The following is an 18367-nucleotide window of genomic DNA, read 5'->3' as shown; positions in this document are numbered from 1 at the left end:
ATTAAAAAGGCATTTATTAAAAACAGAAAAAAGTAAATACAAATTCAATACATAAGTCTAATTTGTTTTTATTGTATGGTGGAGGCTCTGTCGAACCCCTGAGACTGATTCACCGAACCCCTAGGGTTCGATTTAACCCAGGTTAAGAACCACTGGAACCTCATCAATTTCAAGTACATTGACAGATTATTAAATGCTTTTCAATCTCACATAAAATGTATATATATTAATTTAAAATATTATGAAATACCGTTATCTCACATAAATACATTTATATCACTTATGAAATACTTTTTCTCTAACTTCACACTATTTTTGTCATCCTTATAAAAGACTTCCCTCATTAATTTCAGATAAATTGACAGTTAATCCCACATCATCGGACATGCCATATAGAATCCTAAAAATGACTTTGGCTCTAAATTAGAGTAAAACGAGTCCTTGCAATCATACTAATGAAAGCTAAAAATAGCCAGGCCTTTCCACACGCAACAAATCATTTAGAAAAGGGAGCTGCTGTGAAAAGGGCGTGATCCGTTTAATTTCTTATTTCTGCTGAAGGTTGTTCAATAGAGAAATTAACTGATTCAAGATTGGGACTGGCGCTTAAGAAATAAGGCAGCCAGAATCTGGGCGTGTCTTCTTTCATTCCCGTTTTAAAGAACCTTTGCCCTCTACCAATCTTCATGTTATGGTGGAGTAGGGAAATGGGAGTTTTCAAAATTTTGAAACAGAGCCGGTCGGGGCTATTTTAGTCCTGGGCTAATCAAGATTTGACAAAGAGGAATGTGAATTCACTTGGACAGAAAGTTGAGTGATAAACGTCAATTTTATCACTGCTCTCCATTGAGAATCATTCTCCTGGCAATATCGCTACTATCTGGTCAGCATGGCAGCGTTAAAAAATGTATGCAGAAATCAGTCAAGATTAGAAAAAAGGCCTGCGTGGGGCACGATGCATTCTGTTGACTGGTGTTTCCCAGTAGGTGGGGACGATTCTTCATGTTCTGAGGGTGCAATGACTGACTATAAACAGTGTAAAATATCATGTGATTGTCATACTCAGCATTCTCTAACCTCTGTGAGCTATGAAATGTAGGCTGAAATCGGATGGGCTTTTGTGAGTGTTTAGATTTGAAAGTTGAGATGGGGCGAATGGCAGTGTAAGGGACAGAAAAGCGATGATCATTTGAAGGGCCAAGGACTGACTGGGATCAGAGAAAATAGTATTTGCAATTTAAAGCTTGGAAGTGGTGGGGCCGAATGTGATTTTTTTTTTTTTTTCCATGGCACCCCAAAACACCATCAGTACACATGAATGGAGCACACAAACCTTCAGCTGGTCCAGAATGCCGCTGCTCGCCTCTTGACTGGTACTCGTAAGACGGAGCATATAACTCCCACTCTGGCATCCCTTCACTGGCTCCCCATTCATTTTAGAGTTATTTTCAAGATCCTCCTCTTTGTTTTCAAATCTCTGAATAATATCGCGCCACCGTACCTCTCTGAGCTCATCCGCCCCTACACACCTGCCCGGCGCCTCAGGTCTGAGGACCAGTCTTTATTAGAGGTACCAAGAGCTAAACTGAGGCTCATTGGGGATCGAGCCTTTTCTGTTGCTGGTCCCTCTCTCTGGAATGACCTCCCACTGAACATTCGGCAAGCCTCCTCGCTGCCCATCTTTAAAGCCCTCCTCAAAACCCACTTGTATTCTTTGGCGTTCGACTCAGCATGATTTGTCCTTGATTTTACTGCTTGGTGCTTTCCACCGCCTTTATTACCGATTCGTCTTACTGTTTATTGTGTATGTTAAATCGCTCCATGTACAGCACTTTGTATGCAGCGATGGCTGTTCGAAAGTGCTCTATAAATACTGTTGACTTGACTTGACTTCTTTCTTTAGGAGGGAAGCAAAAAGGTCTTGAACTTTGACCTCAAGCGGTTCAACCTGCAGGCTGAGCGATTGTTTCTTCTGCACCAGCTCATCAATCAACCTGAAGGATAATGACTGGTGTAATGATTAAAATGATACTTAATTTAGAGATTTTACAAGTAGACATTGAACTTGAAGCAGATTTGTTTGGCAAAGAAGCAAAGGGAGCTGCCAGCACATTTAATGATGAGCACAAATTGAGCAGTTCGGGCCAACTTAAAAGTCCCATATCACTGCTTTCAATGATTCTATGAATTAATAAAGAAGTTGATAAAATACATAACAACCCTACGATGTGTACTCCTCCTAACTAACACATTACAAGAACATACACAGATACACATATACAGTTGTGTACAACTTTTACAGAACAAATGTATAAATAACGTGAGCGTATTCTAGATGCGTGTGTGTATGTATGCGTGCATGTGTGTGTTTGCATGTATGTGCGTATTTTAAAGCCCATTCTAATTTTGCTTTGTGCATCAGAAACATAATGACATCACCTGTCTTTGTCATCATATAAACTCTCCTGAGCCTGACAGTGTTCTCAGTGGTCTCAGAGTATGCGAGCAAAGCCATATGATCAGCCTTGTCTCTTGCCGGTTGGGCCTCCTGAACTCAACAGAAACACGAAAATGGTGGGAGATGAAAAACAAACATTGTCTGGTTCCGATGACTAACAGCGAATTCATCCTCTGCAAGACATCAGTGTGTACCTCTGGTAACAGCTCCACTTTGGTTTGAAGAATTTCCTGCATTGGGCTGATGTCCTTTTGACATTTAGGCGAATGGCTTGGAAACTTCTCTGCAGGTGACAGATTCTCTGTGGCAATTCTGCAGTGTTACAAAAACAAAATCATACAAAGGAAAATAATAGCTAAAGACCCAAACAAATGAATTAAACACACAAAAAACAAGATTTCATATCTATATTGAAGAAAACGTAAAAATAAATCCATCCATTTTTTTAGGTTAATGCTGGTAATCTGATGCGAAGAACACATCAGGAACAAGAAGACTCAGGAGGCAGGCATGGTTGTCTTTCTTGCAAGAGAGAGCACGCTAAAATTCACAATCTCGGAGCAGCTCTCCAGCTGACTCTGCCATGTAAACCGTTACAGGTTCCGGGGCAACTTTGAAGAGACCGCATTTGTCTCCTTGCATTTACTGGAAGGATTTCCCTGATACACGGTCTTCTAACGGGTGTGGGGAGTATTTTCACATTCCAAAACAGTTTCAGGAAAGGAGAGTTTCAATGAGAACACACAGTTCATTCCTGAGATGTCGATGGTCCACGAGCATAGCTTGGGATGTCCCTCTCATGGTGTCCTGGGTTGATGTTATCTTCTCACCAGCAACAGTTAATTTGATCAGAATCCGTTAACAGCAAGATATCTTAAAAGCTAGAACAGGAGCAGCAGCCTGAGCTCTCCCGGTCCAACAAGTCTCCCATTATCAACCTACCCCATTGTATATGAGATATTTGCGAGGTTTCACTTTGAAACAGGTTTTAAAGAGTAAATATGGGAAAACGGAATTACATTTTTTCCCAAAATTTTCCGATCCGCTTTCTCCTCACAAGGGTCGCGGGGCGTGCTGTAGCCTATCCCAGCTGTCATCGGGCAGCAGGGGGACACCCTGAACCGGTTGCCAACCAATCGCAGGGCACACAGAGACGAACAACCATCCATGCTCACACTCACACCTAGGGACAATTTAGAGTTTTCAACCAGCCTGCCATGCATGGTTTTGGAATATGGGAGTTCCTGGAGAAAACACACGCAGGCACGGGGAGAACATGCAAACTCCACACAGGAAGGCCGGAGTCAGGATCGAACCCTTGACCTCTGCACTGCGAGGTCGACGCGCTAACCATAGCACCATCGGGCCACCCGTACTCAATTAATAAATGAATAGAAATAAATAGAAAATAAAACTGTGTAAAAATAAATAAATAAATAAATACATTAGAACTTTCAAGTGAGTAAAAGTATTCCAAAACTGCAACTGCAACATTTCAGGCATGTAAGGGTATTTATCTAAACCTGTTTGAGGTGAGTGAAAACAGCCATATGAAATCTTGCAACCAATCTTCTGCCGTGTGACAATGGCTATCCATCTATCCATTCATTGCAACTTTGTTTTTGTTTTTTTTTTTGGTATCAAGAGCTCTGCTTCCTGGGTCCTGAAATTTTTGTTTGCTACACGGCATATAATATACAGGAATCAGCTGTAACTGCTTTTGATTTTCTGGTTCGAGTACAGTACTTGATTTGCATCATGTTGTTTGCATCTGAACATGCCCTATCTGGCCTGAAGTATAACAAAGAGTGAGTTCATCGCCAATGTTTTCAGTCAATCATGACAGGCTTATCAAATTGTTAATCCGAATAATAACTCCACTTGTATGATGGTCATAGAACTCTTTATTTTGCGACCGCTCACCTTAACCAACAGAAGGATCACCTCACCTCACTCCCCAAAACCCATGCTATCTTTCCACTTCCTCTAGGTAACACTGCCCCCTAGCATTGTAATATTGTAAAGGTTATTACTAAAAATAAAACAACAATCTCAGTCTCTTCTTTAACAAAAAAAAAATATGTACTGCTCAATTCAACAAGAAAAAGCAAGATTGAACATTACATTTGAAAGTACAATGTCTATAGTGAACAGTGTGTCGGTTCATTTAATTGTCCAATGCCCTTCATAGAGAGCCTTGAGTAACAATGCTGGAGATGCTCCCTTTTTTGTTAGACAGTCTGCCAGTTGATCTTTGGTACTTGACCATAGCACCCGTTGGACTCCTTTTGATTGGATCAGCTATTTCATAGAACTGATTTCCAAGCGAAGCCTTTTTTCAGCAACAGACTTGGTAGATTTCAATGCCTCCATAAGCGAATGATGATCGGTGACACAAATGATCGGCACAGGTTGGTTAGACTACCAGCATAGAGCTCAGAGAATAATGTCGGCAGAAAAATGGCATTGTCAATTCCCTCAGCCATAGCCAATGTCTCACATGCTAGTGTACAATTCTCTTAATTTTCTTTGACTGCCACAAGATGGGAGAAAACTGTCTGCTTTCACCCATCAAAACAACAAAGTGCCCACCTTGGGTGCCCCCATCAGAGAGACTTGCAAACTATGCATCAGTGTATGCAACAAAATTAAGGCTATCATCTTTACCAAGGTGTCTAAAGCTCAACTCAACTGATTTGGTCTTAAGCTTAGACACAACTGTTTGCTTCACTAATTGTTTGTATGATTAAGATTAAGATTAAGATTAAGATTAAGATTAAGATTAAGAAAACCTTTATTAGTCTCGCAATGGAGAAATTCCAGATTCACAGCAGCAAAGTTATGAAAGGAAGAAGTAGAACAACAACAAAATAGGAGCTGCTGGAAAGGCAGCCACTCTCGCGGCGCCATTTTGAAGTCAAAATAACAAAAATAACACAAGACAACACATAGGACAGAGACAGTCGTGCAATCTTCACCACATTTCTGCATACACTTTGTTGTCTGAAGCAGTTATAGATGAAAGAGGAGAGGATCAAAGTGTCCTTTCACCAGTGGATCAGAGACATCATGCTGAAAATGTGCACACATCTGCTACAAGCAAAGTTTTGAAAGCAAACACGAAGCTGTAGCGTCCATTGACGAAAAGAGATTAGTTCACTTCTCCTGTCCCACATAATCCGCTTCAAACTCCAAGCCGCGACTCCCAGCTCCAAATTCGCATCGGCACTCCGCGCCAACGCTCCTTTCTTCTCATTGTCGGCTCCTCAAGACCTCCATCCATCCAGCCGCAGACCGTTCAACAGCACCGATCTCTCCGCTGAACAAAGCAGGGCTGTGAAAAACGCTGCCCATTACAGGCGCAAGACACAAGCGCCCCGGGACTGTCCAGCAACGACAGTCAAATGGCGCCGACATTCCTCCAGTCAAAAACAGTACACCCAACGGGTGGATATGCACCTCTGCCACTTGTCTTCAACTTCCTCAAACACATCATTTTGTCTCCAATTCTGTATTTCACTTGTTTTGGCTTCATCAAATAATACATCATTCGCCACGTATACTGTATATCCTCACTTCTGAAGTGTTGTATTTATTATTTTTTAGTAATCATACATTCGCGTATTATTCGATTGATTCTCGCGTCGTCAATTTATGCTCGCAAAGAAGAATGCTTCTGCCTGTCACGATAGTTTGATTTTACTTGCAAAGAAGAACACTTATGCTTGCAATCATTAGTTGGCTTTGCCTGCAATGAAGAACGCTTATGCTTTCAATAAAGATATATCCTTTATTATTTACTCACATCTATATTCATTATATATTCTTCATTATATGCTCACTTTTGCTTGCTGTACTGTGTGAAAGGTTAGGGTCGCAACCACCTTTCTGAGGACGTGGTTGGGAAGAGATAACTGTTAAGACTAAACAGTGAGCAAGGGTGAACAGTGAATGGAGACATCAACACCAGCTGCAACGTGATGTTATGTGACATTTGCACACATGTACGTAAATTGCACTCACATACAAACACATAGTCAAACAAGTTCAGTTGGACAACCTATGTAGTAGCTTTCCCAATAAATGAGGAGGTGAAGGGGGAGATCGTTAGGGTTACGTGCCGAGAACTGAAACCGAACGCTTTTCCTCGTTCCCTCCTGGTATCGGAATCGAGTCTCCTGTCTCCTCCTTTTGGTTATTCCTGAGTGTCAAATTGGACCAACATGACATTTTTGGGGGCTCGTCCGGGATCGCAACATACCTGACGCCTCCAGAGGCTGAGTCGAGGACCAGGAAGACCGTGGCCACGGCAAAGACACCCTTTCTGGGACTGGGTTTCGGCTCCTCATCTGGGGGCTGAGGGTTGAAGCGAATCCCAGAGGTGAGAGGACTACTCTTGGTGGCAAGTAGGGCGGCGGTGTCCTGTACGTACTTAAACTCCGCATCAACACTCTAGGTGAGTGTTTGCGCGCCGGGTTTGTAAAGACGGAGGTCGGGTGGTCTTTAGACCTGTTTTTAATTGAAACCCTCTCAGGACAGGTGTTGCAGTTTGCGACATCCGAATACCTAAACTACACCTGGTTCGAGAACCTATTTGAGCCTGAGAGGGGTTTGTTGAGAAGGGACTCTTTCAACGTTGATTGAGTGTTTGCGCGCCGGCAAAAAAGGACGTGGTCTTTTTAAGCCGCAAAACCCTGAGCCATACTAGTCCCTATCAGCCATACAGACCGGTAAGTCTCATAAACTGGTGAGGGCGACGGTGTCCTGCACGTGCTTAAACTCCGTGTGTAAATAATGTGTATTAAACTCCGGGTATAAATAATGTGTATATAGTGCGTTACCTCTGGTGAAGGTAGTCGGATAAAAGCAAATTAAATGCGCATAAATGAATGACTGTGTAACTGTGTGACTGGAGGTTTGCTACCTCATCTGAACAGGACATTTGTTGTGGCAACTGTCTGAGGAAGCAGATGCAAGAATTTCCCGCCACCTTGGTGGTAGAAGGTTGGAAATTACCTCAGTCGGAGAAATTGCCACTCTGTTCAAGGGAATAGTCAGCCTAGTTACCCTAGGTAAATCGCTGACTCTCAAAATTTCTCAAATTCTCAAAGTTCCTCTCAAAAAAATATTTGCAAAATGGGGATACTAAATAGTAAGAGCACGGATAAAATGAATCCTAAATTGAAGTTAACATGTACGGACTGGAAATTCGTAGAGAGCCAATGTCCTTCTAAGATAAAACGTCTAAATTTGTGGATATAAAAAGGAAAATTTTGCTGACCGGCTGAACACACAAAAATTTCTGCACCTGCAGGATAATATTAGAACTATGTGCAAAAATGACATGGATGGGTTCGAAGACATTGAGTTCTGCATGTTCTTGGCTGAAAAGAAGCAGAAAGTGAATGAGGAAGAGGGAATAGAGAAAGTTGAAAGAAGGGAGCGCGTCAGTGAGATGGAATTTAACCATGACAAGAGCGATGGAAACGTTATGTTTCACAGGAGAGAGGATAATGAGTTGGGACCGGTGGGTTTACGGACAGGAGTAAAACAGAAAGTGGAGAGAGAAAGTAAGCTTGGGATGACATCCACAAATCCTGTTATACCATCATTGTATTCATCCCTTCCAACTTCGACATCTCCTTTTCCATCATTATTTTTTAATAAGTAATAATTCTTATTTGTTGGTGTTGTGGGGCAGAAGGCCACATTTCCCGTGACTGTCCCAAGAGTAAATTTGTAAGTGAATGACGAGACATTCCTGCTTCTCAGCAAGAGATAGCAACTTTCCTTGTTGGCTTCTTGATGGAAGGAAGTTTCATTTTGAAGGAACACGGAAAGTGATAGCGGCCTGTTTGACGGTAAATTGATGTTGTATATCGATATTTGGATGTAGTGAGGTGTTCTAGCAGGTGACAGAAGTTTGTAGATGCTTAACTTGGTTGAGAGTGGTAGCAAGGTGAATATTTTGGTTTGTCTGTAGGGTTGTGTCTGTGAATATGTGTTGGATTAGTCTTTGCGTGTGGGTGTGTAGATAAGCGTGACTCTTGGCGCGACTCATGGAGTCTTGTTTGTTTTGTTTTCTGGCTTTTGCAGTGTAGAAGGTTTGTATGGCATCTATTATAATTACTTGTAATTGTAACTGTTTTTATTATAATTCCTAACGCAACTTCAGCTTCATTATTTCAACCGGCGCTACATGAAGTATGTGTAAATCAGGTAAAGAAATAAAATTGATTGAGTATGGGTGTGGTGACACAGAGAGTTTTGGATACTTATAGTGGGTGAAAGGCAAGTGAAAATATTGATGTTGAGACGTAAGGTGATGATGGAAGTTGAGTATGTTGAGAATAAAGAAAGGCACAGGCAGGTGACGTTTGACACAGTGATGCTACGAATGAGGAGGTCACCATGTGTTTAGGTTGAATAGGGCCGGAAGATCACGAGATGCTTAGATGGTTGTGTGTACGTCGTAAACACAATTTTTTGTTTGTGTTGAGTGGTCGTCAGTGGACGTGTGTGGGACGTTGTTAACTTTCTGGGAGGAGTTAGAATGTGTAAGTATACAGTGAAGGCCTTGATGTGGATGATTTGTAAATGTTAATGTCTGTGGGTTTCAATTATCTTATTTGTTTTATAAATGCTTCTGTTATGCTGCTAATTGCCAGAATGTTCCGATTATGTTCCAATGTTTTTTAGATTACATTTATAAGATGCACATTTCTCTTGAAACATGAGAAGAGCCATCACGGCTCCTGATGTGGGAGAAATGATGGTCTTGTCTCATGAAATTTTGTAAATTCAGTTACAATTTTGCTATCCGTGGATTGTGTTGTGCCTTCCGTCATTATGAAATTTAATGACTAGAGTTGAAGCTATCGTCGAACATACAAATTCTTGTTGGTTTGAGTCATTAAAACAAAACAAAACAAAAAAACGTCAGATTTTATGACATGTCTCATTTGTGCATACATGGGCTGGATTCCTAATTTCGTTCGTCACAAGAGCAAAGTCTTCCAGCTTTAATCAGTGTGTTTCAGGGTCACGTGTGAATAATTTACAATTGGCTTCGTTAACTTAGTATGACTGCACGTTTTAAGGTCAACAGTGGCATTTTTGAGAATCACGCACCCTAGGTGGTGTTTACCAAAGACAGTTGTGGCAAAGATAAGCCTTTTGGCAGCCTTGAGCAGTGTATGGTGCGAACTCTGCATGCTGGAAGAGTGCTAGGAAAAAAAAGGAGAAAAAAAAGGGATGAGCTGTTGCACACTAGCATGAGGTTTTTTTTGTCGCCTTGTTGGCATTTATTTTGCGTGTCTATGTTGTTTTGTCGATCCCCTTTAACGCAACTCATGCACCGTGCTACTTTGTTATTGCTTCCTGATGGGTGTTTGTTTGTTTGTTGGAATGTAAATGGAATGAAGTCCGATACATTTTGATCCACCTGAATTTGAAGATTCTCTAATTGTGACACATCTGCCGATTTGCTGGTGCCAGCCACTCCAGCAGGCTCAAGAAGTTCCAAATTGTACCAAGTTTTATATTTTCCAGTTGCTTTCCCTGCACGTCCTAAAACCTTTGCTGTTTGTTGAACGCTTGTTTCTGTGTTATGTGAATGTTACAATTTGACCAGTCTTTAATTTGATATTTCTGTCATGCTCTTGTCCTTCAGTCCTTGTGTCTACCACAGCTGGCAATGGATCATTCTCTGTGTACTCAGCATGAGGCTCTTCTTCTTCCAACTCCAACTCCTCAGTGGTACACCATTGCTTGCTGTCAGTCTCTTTATCACAGGTTGTCTGTGGGTCAACATCATGTTCCAGAGTACAGTATTTTCACGACTATAAGGCACCATTAAAAGTCTTAAATTTTCTCCAAAATGGACAGGACGCCTTATGATGCGGAGCGTCTTTTGTATGCGCTGAGTTCCAAAATCTGACTGACAGCCGACACGCTGTTTATATAGAGAAAAGGCGGAAGTGACTGTGGACAGGCATGCGGCAAAGAAGTTGGCCAATCAGGGAAGGGTGGGCGTGTATGTATACATAAATGGAGAGGGAGAGAGAGATGGAAGGCAGACGTGAGAGAGGAAAGGCATGCAGCAGTCCGCCAATGGGTGAAGGGTGGGCGTGTAAGTGGATGCTAAAGGGTCACCCCAAGCAGGTACCAACACCTGTATAGAGTGTGGCAATGTGCATTGTTGCAAAACAACTTCGGTTTTGGTTTCTAAGAACCCCCGAAAATAAATTCTACAAAGAGACACGCCTACGAAGCTCAGTTCAAACTTCAAGCCATCGGTTATGCTTTTGGCATGCGTGCCCATCTCACAGCAGCGGTGAAAAACCAAGACGAGCAAATGAACTCTAAGCTTGCCGTTATTCCCGGAGGCTTGACTAAAGAACTCCAACCGCTGGACATCAGCATCAACCGGGCGTTCAAAGTAAAGTTGTGAACGGCATGGGAACAATGAATGATCGATGGCAAACACAACTTTACAAAGTGTGAGAGGCAGCGCTGGGCGAGTTACGCCACAATTTGCCAATGGATTGTGGCTGCTTGGACGAACATGTCTGCTTGCACTGTTGTTCGAGTTTTTGGCAAAGCCGGCACATTTCTGTGGAGCCACATGGCAATGAGAGTGACTCTGACAACGAGAGGGAACACAGCGTTTTTGATGGATTCCCGGTACTTGCAGAATTGTTCGATTCTTATACAGATGATGAGGACTTTGGATTTCTGGGTGATGATTGATCAAAAAACGTGAGTACATTGTACGATGGCTAAATAAAATAAAACGGAACTCAGTTTTGCTTCCGTTGCCTTTTTAAAAATGTGTTTTTTAGCTTGTATCTGTATGTCTTGGCATACTACCGTATACTTCAAGCTAACGTGTTTTTAGCGTGCGCGCATGCATGCCGTATGTTTAAGCCGGCGTATGTTTTATCACTTTAAAACTGCGGCCAATAATACAGTGTGTTTTGTCTATGTGTAAAATACAGAAATAGCACCCATTAATGAGACTGCACCCAACCATACAGTGCGGCGAATGGTCGTGAAAATACGGTAACCTTTTTTAGTCTGAGGTGATGAACTCGAATGCAGGTGCCTCCATGTCGAACAAAAAAGTCAGCAAAATCTTGTCCAAGACTCCTCCTGGCCCTTTCCATTCTGGACAGTCCAACTGCTTGTAGTAAACCTTGTCACACAAGCTAATTAGCATGCGAAGGTGCTGCGAAAATGCATTGTTTATCGTTGTATGTCACATTTTGAGCTGTATTTATGTCCTTGTTAAACACCTGACGATTTGTGTACACTATATTAATGCATGTTTTAAATCTGTTCATTTCAGTTTCACTCTACAATTCATTGAGTCAATGTCACAGTTGTTCACTGTACGCCGTCAAGAAGACCGTAATAAAGGAGCAAGACGCTCAGTTTCCTGGCTCATGAATAAATGAGTTTGGCTTGCTGTTGACCTGCGTTAACATACCAATAGTATCTAACACGTAGCGATAACAGTACACACATGACTTTGCATCCTAAATCCATTCAAAAAACTAGACCAAGAGGAAAAACATGCTATGACTGGAGAGGAGGGAAAAGTGACAAGGTCCTCGTGAGAAACATGTCAGAACATGGAGGACGAGGAAAGTTGCGCTCAAATTGAGAGAGTCAAGATCTCTCAAAAGGAGACAGTGATTATGAGGTAAAAAACTGAATGTTGCAGGGGAGAGGCAGAATTCTAAATCGTAACACAACTCCTTACCACTCAAGGTACAGGTAAAAAGCGGAATCTTCATATCCAGCTTGAGAACAGTATCACCAAAGCATCTGATGGAAGCATCAGCAGACTCAGACAGCTCAAATGAGGAATGATGTTTCTGGGCTCATGGCATGAGAAACCACTAGCACCAAACTGTAGAGCAGGGGTGGCCAACCAGTCAGAGACGAAGAGCCAATTTTTTTACTGTGTTACTGCAAAGAGCCGCACGCACGCACGCACGCGCACGCACACACACACACACACACACACACACACACACACACACACACACACACACACGTGAGCTGCAGCAGTTACTACTTGGGTCAGCTTGCTACATATTTGACGGGACTGATGATAGCCTGACTAATTAGTTCTGTGTATTTAGAGCCGTCGTTTGAATTGCAGCCCCACTGCGGAGGCGTTTTCCACGCTTGTCATGTGAAAGCCCAGGAGCTGCATTGAACCAGCCAAAGAGCCACATGCGGCTCGCGAGCCGCGGGTTGGCCACCCCTGTAATACAGCAAAATGTTGCCCCCTCAGGACGCATGAAGCTGAACCAAAAATTCGGAATGGAGGTTCCAGGTCAAATAGTTTTGGACAATGACCTTCATGAAATCTTCACAACAGGGAATGACAGTCAAGACACACACCATTCAGCCTGAACAATTAGCTCAGGTACATGCAACGGAGGCTTCTGACACACAGCCACACAGGTCACACAACGAAAGAGGTTTTGAAGTGGCATTCACATGTGATTCATTTGGCAGCCAGGCAACACACCAACGTGATAATGGTTAATACACTGCGCCTTGGCTATTGCCACAGCTGTCTAGTTTACAGAGGGCCTTTATCCTAATCTTGTTCCTGCAGAATAAACCTGAAAAACTACCATAACAACTTTGTGTTTGTGAACTGTGGTTACTATTCATCAGTGACAACATGGAACAATGAGAACTCCGATTTAAAAAAATAACAATAATCATAATAAGGTGAAGTTACGCACGTAATATCATATTTTGTGTTAAAATGTTATTGTCATGGCGGCCCGGTGATCCAGTGTTCGCGTGTCGACCTCACAGTGCAGAGGTACCGGGTTCGATTCCAGCTCCGGCCTCCCTGTGTGGAGTTTGCATGTTCTCCATGGACCTGCGAGGATTTTCTCCGGGTACTCCGGTTTTCTCCCACATTCCAAAAACATGCGTGGCAGGCTGATTGAACACTAAATTGTCCCTAGGTGTGAGTGTGAGCTCGAATGGTCGTTCGTTTCTGTGTGCCTGTCACGTCCCGTGTTTGCCAGCAGGGGGCGGGCTTTCTCTCCGCCGCCCACACACCTGCTACGCTTTGGTCGGTGATTACTCTGCCTTTATTAGGACGCTCTGGCAGTCGACTCACTGCCGGAGAATTCCACGCCGTGCCATTATTTGTCTCGCTCGGATTCCTACCTTGATTACTCGTTGCCTCCTAGCCTTGTGGCTGTTACTCCGCGTCATTATTCTTCTCGTATGAAATTTATACACTTGTCTAATCAGACCTTCCTCGCCATTTGTTTTCCGCGAGCGTTTTCGGTTGTTCCCTTTATTCCTTCCCTGGTCCTTATTTTGACCAGCGCTTTTTGTTATTTTTTCCCTGTCGGGTATTTTGTGTTCTTTATTAAAGACTCCCTTTGTTCTCTGACAAAATCCTTTTACATGTCTGCTTTTTCGGGGATCCACCTCCTTATTTTGTTGTGCATGAAGCGATCTTTCCATCGCTTCGGGCACAACGTGACAGAATTCTCCGGCCACCATGGATCCCGCAGACATTGAAAAGATTTTGTCCGCTCTATCCCGACAAGAGCAACAGATGAGTCAGCAGGGCCAAGCCATTACGGAACTCCGCGGCGCGGTTTCCATGCTGGCTCATCGGTTCGATGAATTCGAACCTCGTTTGGTGCGGGTGGAGGAACGGAGACCAACTCCCCCCGGGGTTCGTTCAACCACTCCTGAAGCACCCTCATCATATCCCACTATGACGAGGGAGCCATCGCTCCCACACCCCCCACGTTACGGGGGTGAGCACCTTTCGGGGATCCACCTCCTTATTTTGTTGTGCACGAAGCGATCTTTCCATCGCTTCGGGCACAACGTGACAGAGCCCTGCGATTGGCTGGCAACCGGTTCATGGTGTCCCCCGCCTACTGCCCGAAGACAGCTGGGATAGGCTCCAGCACACAACGCGACCCTTGTAAGGATAAGCGGATTGGAAAATGAATGAATGTTACTGTCATGTTTATATCGCTTTGTCTAGGCTAGTTAAGCAAGGGTGTTGCATGGCCTTAAAATAATGTAAATGAAATAGTTCCGGTGAAGGTACAAGTTTCAATAAGACCTCACTATGGGCCAAGGGATTTAAAGTGATATGTAGAAGTATTGTGCTGCTATTACAACTTCTCAGAAGTTAACTATCAATATGTATAAACACAATAGTGTTTGCAAAAATCCAATGTAATGCATTTAAACCCATTCATGCCATTCAACCTTTTTAAAATAGAAGATTGCAATTGTCGACGTGAAACCTCATTAATTCTGGCATCGCGATGAGTGTGATTCGGGCTTGTAGCAAATATGGCTAGTTGCTCCTTAAACCACTTTGCAAGCCTCAAGAAATTTTTGTCATAATCATCAAGATTACAGGGGTGTTCCTAAAAAGGGGGCATGAGTCCCTGTTCGAAGGAGGATGGGGACATCCCCGCATCCCAAAATGCTCACACTTCAGAGGAGCAAAGCGGGAGCTGCAAATCTGACCAGACCATTAAACACTTTAGTGTGAATGCAATTTTGAACGGACATCACGAGATATGGTAACGATGATTCATGTTGTGTTTCGTGTTGAATCTTGTTCTTCAACTTGCTTTATCGAGATGAATTTGTTTGTGGAATAGTTACAGCTTTGAATTACTTCTGGTTGATTGATTGAACAATTGTTAGGTTTCACAGAATTACTATATCCATCCATCCATCCATTTTCTGATCCGCTTATCCTCACAAGGGTCGCGGGGCATGTTGGAGCCTATCCCCGTGCTGTTTTCGGACAGTAGGCGGGGGATACCCTGAACCAGTTGCCAGCCAATCACAGGGCACACATAGACAAACAACAATTTTAAACCCACACTAACACCTAGGGACAATTTAGAGTGTTTTATTAAGCTGCCATGCATGTTTTTAGAATGTGGGAGTAAACCGGAGTACCTGGAGAAATCCCACATAGGCACGTGGAGAACATGCAAACTCCAAGGAAGGCCGGAGCCAGAATCGAACCCAGCACCTCTGCACTGTGAAGCCGATGCACTACTAAGCAGTTGACCACCACTCACTTTATAATAAGCAAAGTATAATTTTAAAATCTATCACCAACGATGTGGCCTCGATGAACTTCATGCCCGTTTAAATTTTTCCTCATTCGAGTGGGTAGGGAATCGACAAGGCCCCTTGTTTTGACCCAACAACAGGAGTGGCATGGTTTGATACCACTTTGTGTCCCACACTTCTTTGCCCCTTCTATTTTGGTCCTGCTCTTTTCTTCTCTCCTGGGCGCAGCTGGGCCCTTAATGGGGGAGTGATCTCCCTTCGTCCCTAGCCTCAACGTTTCTTTTGTTTCAAGAATCTTTTCTTTTGTTGGTCTCAGGCAGTTATGCTGCAAGCGCAAAGACATTGGTGACATGTTATAACAGTGTTCCTCAACCAGAAATGCTGTCGGTCCACTTTTTTTTTTAATAAGACCAAGGTCCGGTCCCATGCACGGCGGTCATGGGGAGCAGGGCTATATGCCCATTTAGTATGGTCAAGCCAAGCTTATAAACCACAACCAACCAATAATGGGGTAATGGGGTGTTCTGTTATTAAAAAGCTGCTAAGATCCCCGATGTAGACGGGAGCAGAACTGCACACAATCGAAACCTCCCGCGATTCGTTTTGTTTAATTGTCTGTGTGCGGCTCTCCTGGCCTGAAGCTGTGAGCACACTGCGTCTGTTTCCTGACACAATCATCCATTTTGAATGGGTGTGTTTTGGGATAGACGCGTGCTGACGCTAATGTATGGCCACACCTTCAGTTCAGAGGAGCCAATCAGCGCCGACATGCCCTGGTCAGCCGGGGTCTCCAGTGAGTCAAACATTATACACGCAAAGTCGCGCTGCCGCTGTCCTCTGCATAACATCTGTTAGTGCACGCAAAGAATACAACGGATAATTTTAACAAGCGATCGCGGTAATGCGCAGATTATAGTCCACAAATATAAAATGTCTAACGTAAAAATCACTTTATAAATTATTATTTGATACAATTTGCAGAGGGCCCGGACAGAGGAGGTGCGGACAGAGGAGGTCGGGGTCCGGACAGAGGAGGTCGGGGTCCGGACAGAGGAGGTCGGCGGTCCGGTCGTGGATCGCGGTCCGCCAGTTTAGGAAGGGGGTGTTATAATATGAATTATGATCATTTTATGTTTGAGCATCATAGTATTTCATGTTAAGAATATCTAAATTATATTCTGTTGTTTAATAATTGCTTAGACATGTTTTTATGTTGACAGGTTCTGATTGGCTGTTAAAGTAAGAGAAGCAAGAAGTGATTTTAGTTACGAGGAGAGTTGTGTTCTCGAACGTGTTGCGGTGTGGACGTCTTTTTTTCCCTTTTAATAAAACTGCATTCAAAGGATTCCATCTCTCCTTTTGCCGTTCGTAAAGTAGAGCTATTCACTATAAACAACAAACCCCAATTTACACTGTGTTGCGGTCGACTTCCGTTCCTGTTCCCGGTGACGCAAGTGTTGCGGTCGTCCTCTGTTTCTGTTCCCGGTGACGCAAGTGTTTCCGCCGAGTCAAGCCATTGTGTTTTGTTCAGGTGTTTCTCATTGTCTCGTCACTTTGCTTGAATTTAGTTCCTTGGGTTCTGTTGGTCTTTGTTGGGGAAGTGTCTGTGTGCTCCTGTCACGTTTTGTTTTCTGTCACAGAATTTTTTTGCTACTTTCGTTCCTTGTGGTTTTTCAGGACGTCAAGTATTTGAGCGAGTTTTCTACTGTGTACCCCGCAAGTGGGTGTTATTTTATTGATTTATTTATTTAGGTTCATACATTTTCTTCAGTCCACACTCATTCTTTGCTATTCTTTCCACTAAGTTAGTTCTCTTAAGGGAATTGGGAACAACACATGCTCCCAATTCCCATGTAGAGTTTAAGAATAAACCTGCATTGTGTAGTGTGTGTGTATGTGAGTGTACGCGCGCGCTTAAATGAAAGTTTGGGATGCCCAGAGATGGCAAAAGAAATATATGCAACAAATTTATGGCCCCGTGAAGCTGAAACTTAAGTATAAGAAATGTTTGTTACACTCACGGTACTGTGTCCAGAAGCTTCTTTTTTTCACTGAGCTCATTTTTCAGACTCTCAACTTCCACCTTCAACTGGATGTTCTGGAAGTAATAGAAGACATACGGTTTCTTAAGAACTTTTACAATAGGGACAGGTGAAAAATAATTCATCAATTCAATCATCAATAATGTGCCCACTTGACGTGGGAGTGTGCAGACAAATGCACGTCAGCTACAGTAACTGCTCCTTTTGATTTGGGATGTGTACAAATGCGGAGGTGCTGGATAAAAAAAATATTTTTAAAATCATACATCAAAGGAAACTTATGCTATCAACTGTTAAAACACAAACTAGTAACATTTTAAATATGATACTTTATACAAAGTGATATCTGATTAACCAACAGGTTCATTGTTCTCAAAATCATATCAAACACCAACTCATTAAATCAGCTCCCCGAACGCCAACACACAGTAGTGGAGTTAGGGGCCTTGCAGTGTCAATCATTCATTCAGTCATTTTCCGAACCACTTTATCCTCACTAGGGTTGCAAGGGGTGCTGGAGCCTACCCCAGCTGTATTCAGGCAATAGGCGGGGGACACCCTGATCCAGTTGCCAGCCAATCGCAGGGCACACAGAGACGAACAACCATTTGTTCTCACACTCACACCTACGGACAATTTGGAGTGTTCAATCATGCATGTTTTTGGAATGTGGGAGGAAACCGGAGGACCCGGAGAAAACTCACGCCAGCACGGGGAGAACATGCAAACTCCACACAGGAAGGCCAGAGCTGGA

At 43.1% G+C, this 18367-nt stretch overlaps 1 protein-coding gene across 1 annotated transcript in view; it reads right to left on the bottom strand.

The window, feature by feature from the left end:
* Positions 1 to 1890: 1890 nt before the first annotated feature.
* Positions 1891 to 18367, bottom strand: part of LOC127605722 (myomegalin-like) — a 36136-nt gene continuing 19659 nt past the window's right edge. The window contains exons 4-7 of the mRNA XM_052073509.1: positions 17593 to 17669; positions 2653 to 2770; positions 2440 to 2548; positions 1891 to 1994 (exon numbers count right to left, since the gene is read on the bottom strand). Of these exons, the coding sequence (XP_051929469.1) occupies positions 1990 to 1994; positions 2440 to 2548; positions 2653 to 2770; positions 17593 to 17669 (309 nt within the window). The 3' untranslated portion in view covers positions 1891 to 1989. The remainder of the gene's footprint in view (positions 1995 to 2439; positions 2549 to 2652; positions 2771 to 17592; positions 17670 to 18367) is intronic.

The sequence above is a fragment of the Hippocampus zosterae genome, chromosome 8 (genome assembly GCF_025434085.1).
Source record: "Hippocampus zosterae strain Florida chromosome 8, ASM2543408v3, whole genome shotgun sequence".
Taxonomy (NCBI): Eukaryota; Metazoa; Chordata; class Actinopteri; order Syngnathiformes; family Syngnathidae; genus Hippocampus; species Hippocampus zosterae.
This window is presented reverse-complemented; position numbering and strand designations above follow the sequence as displayed.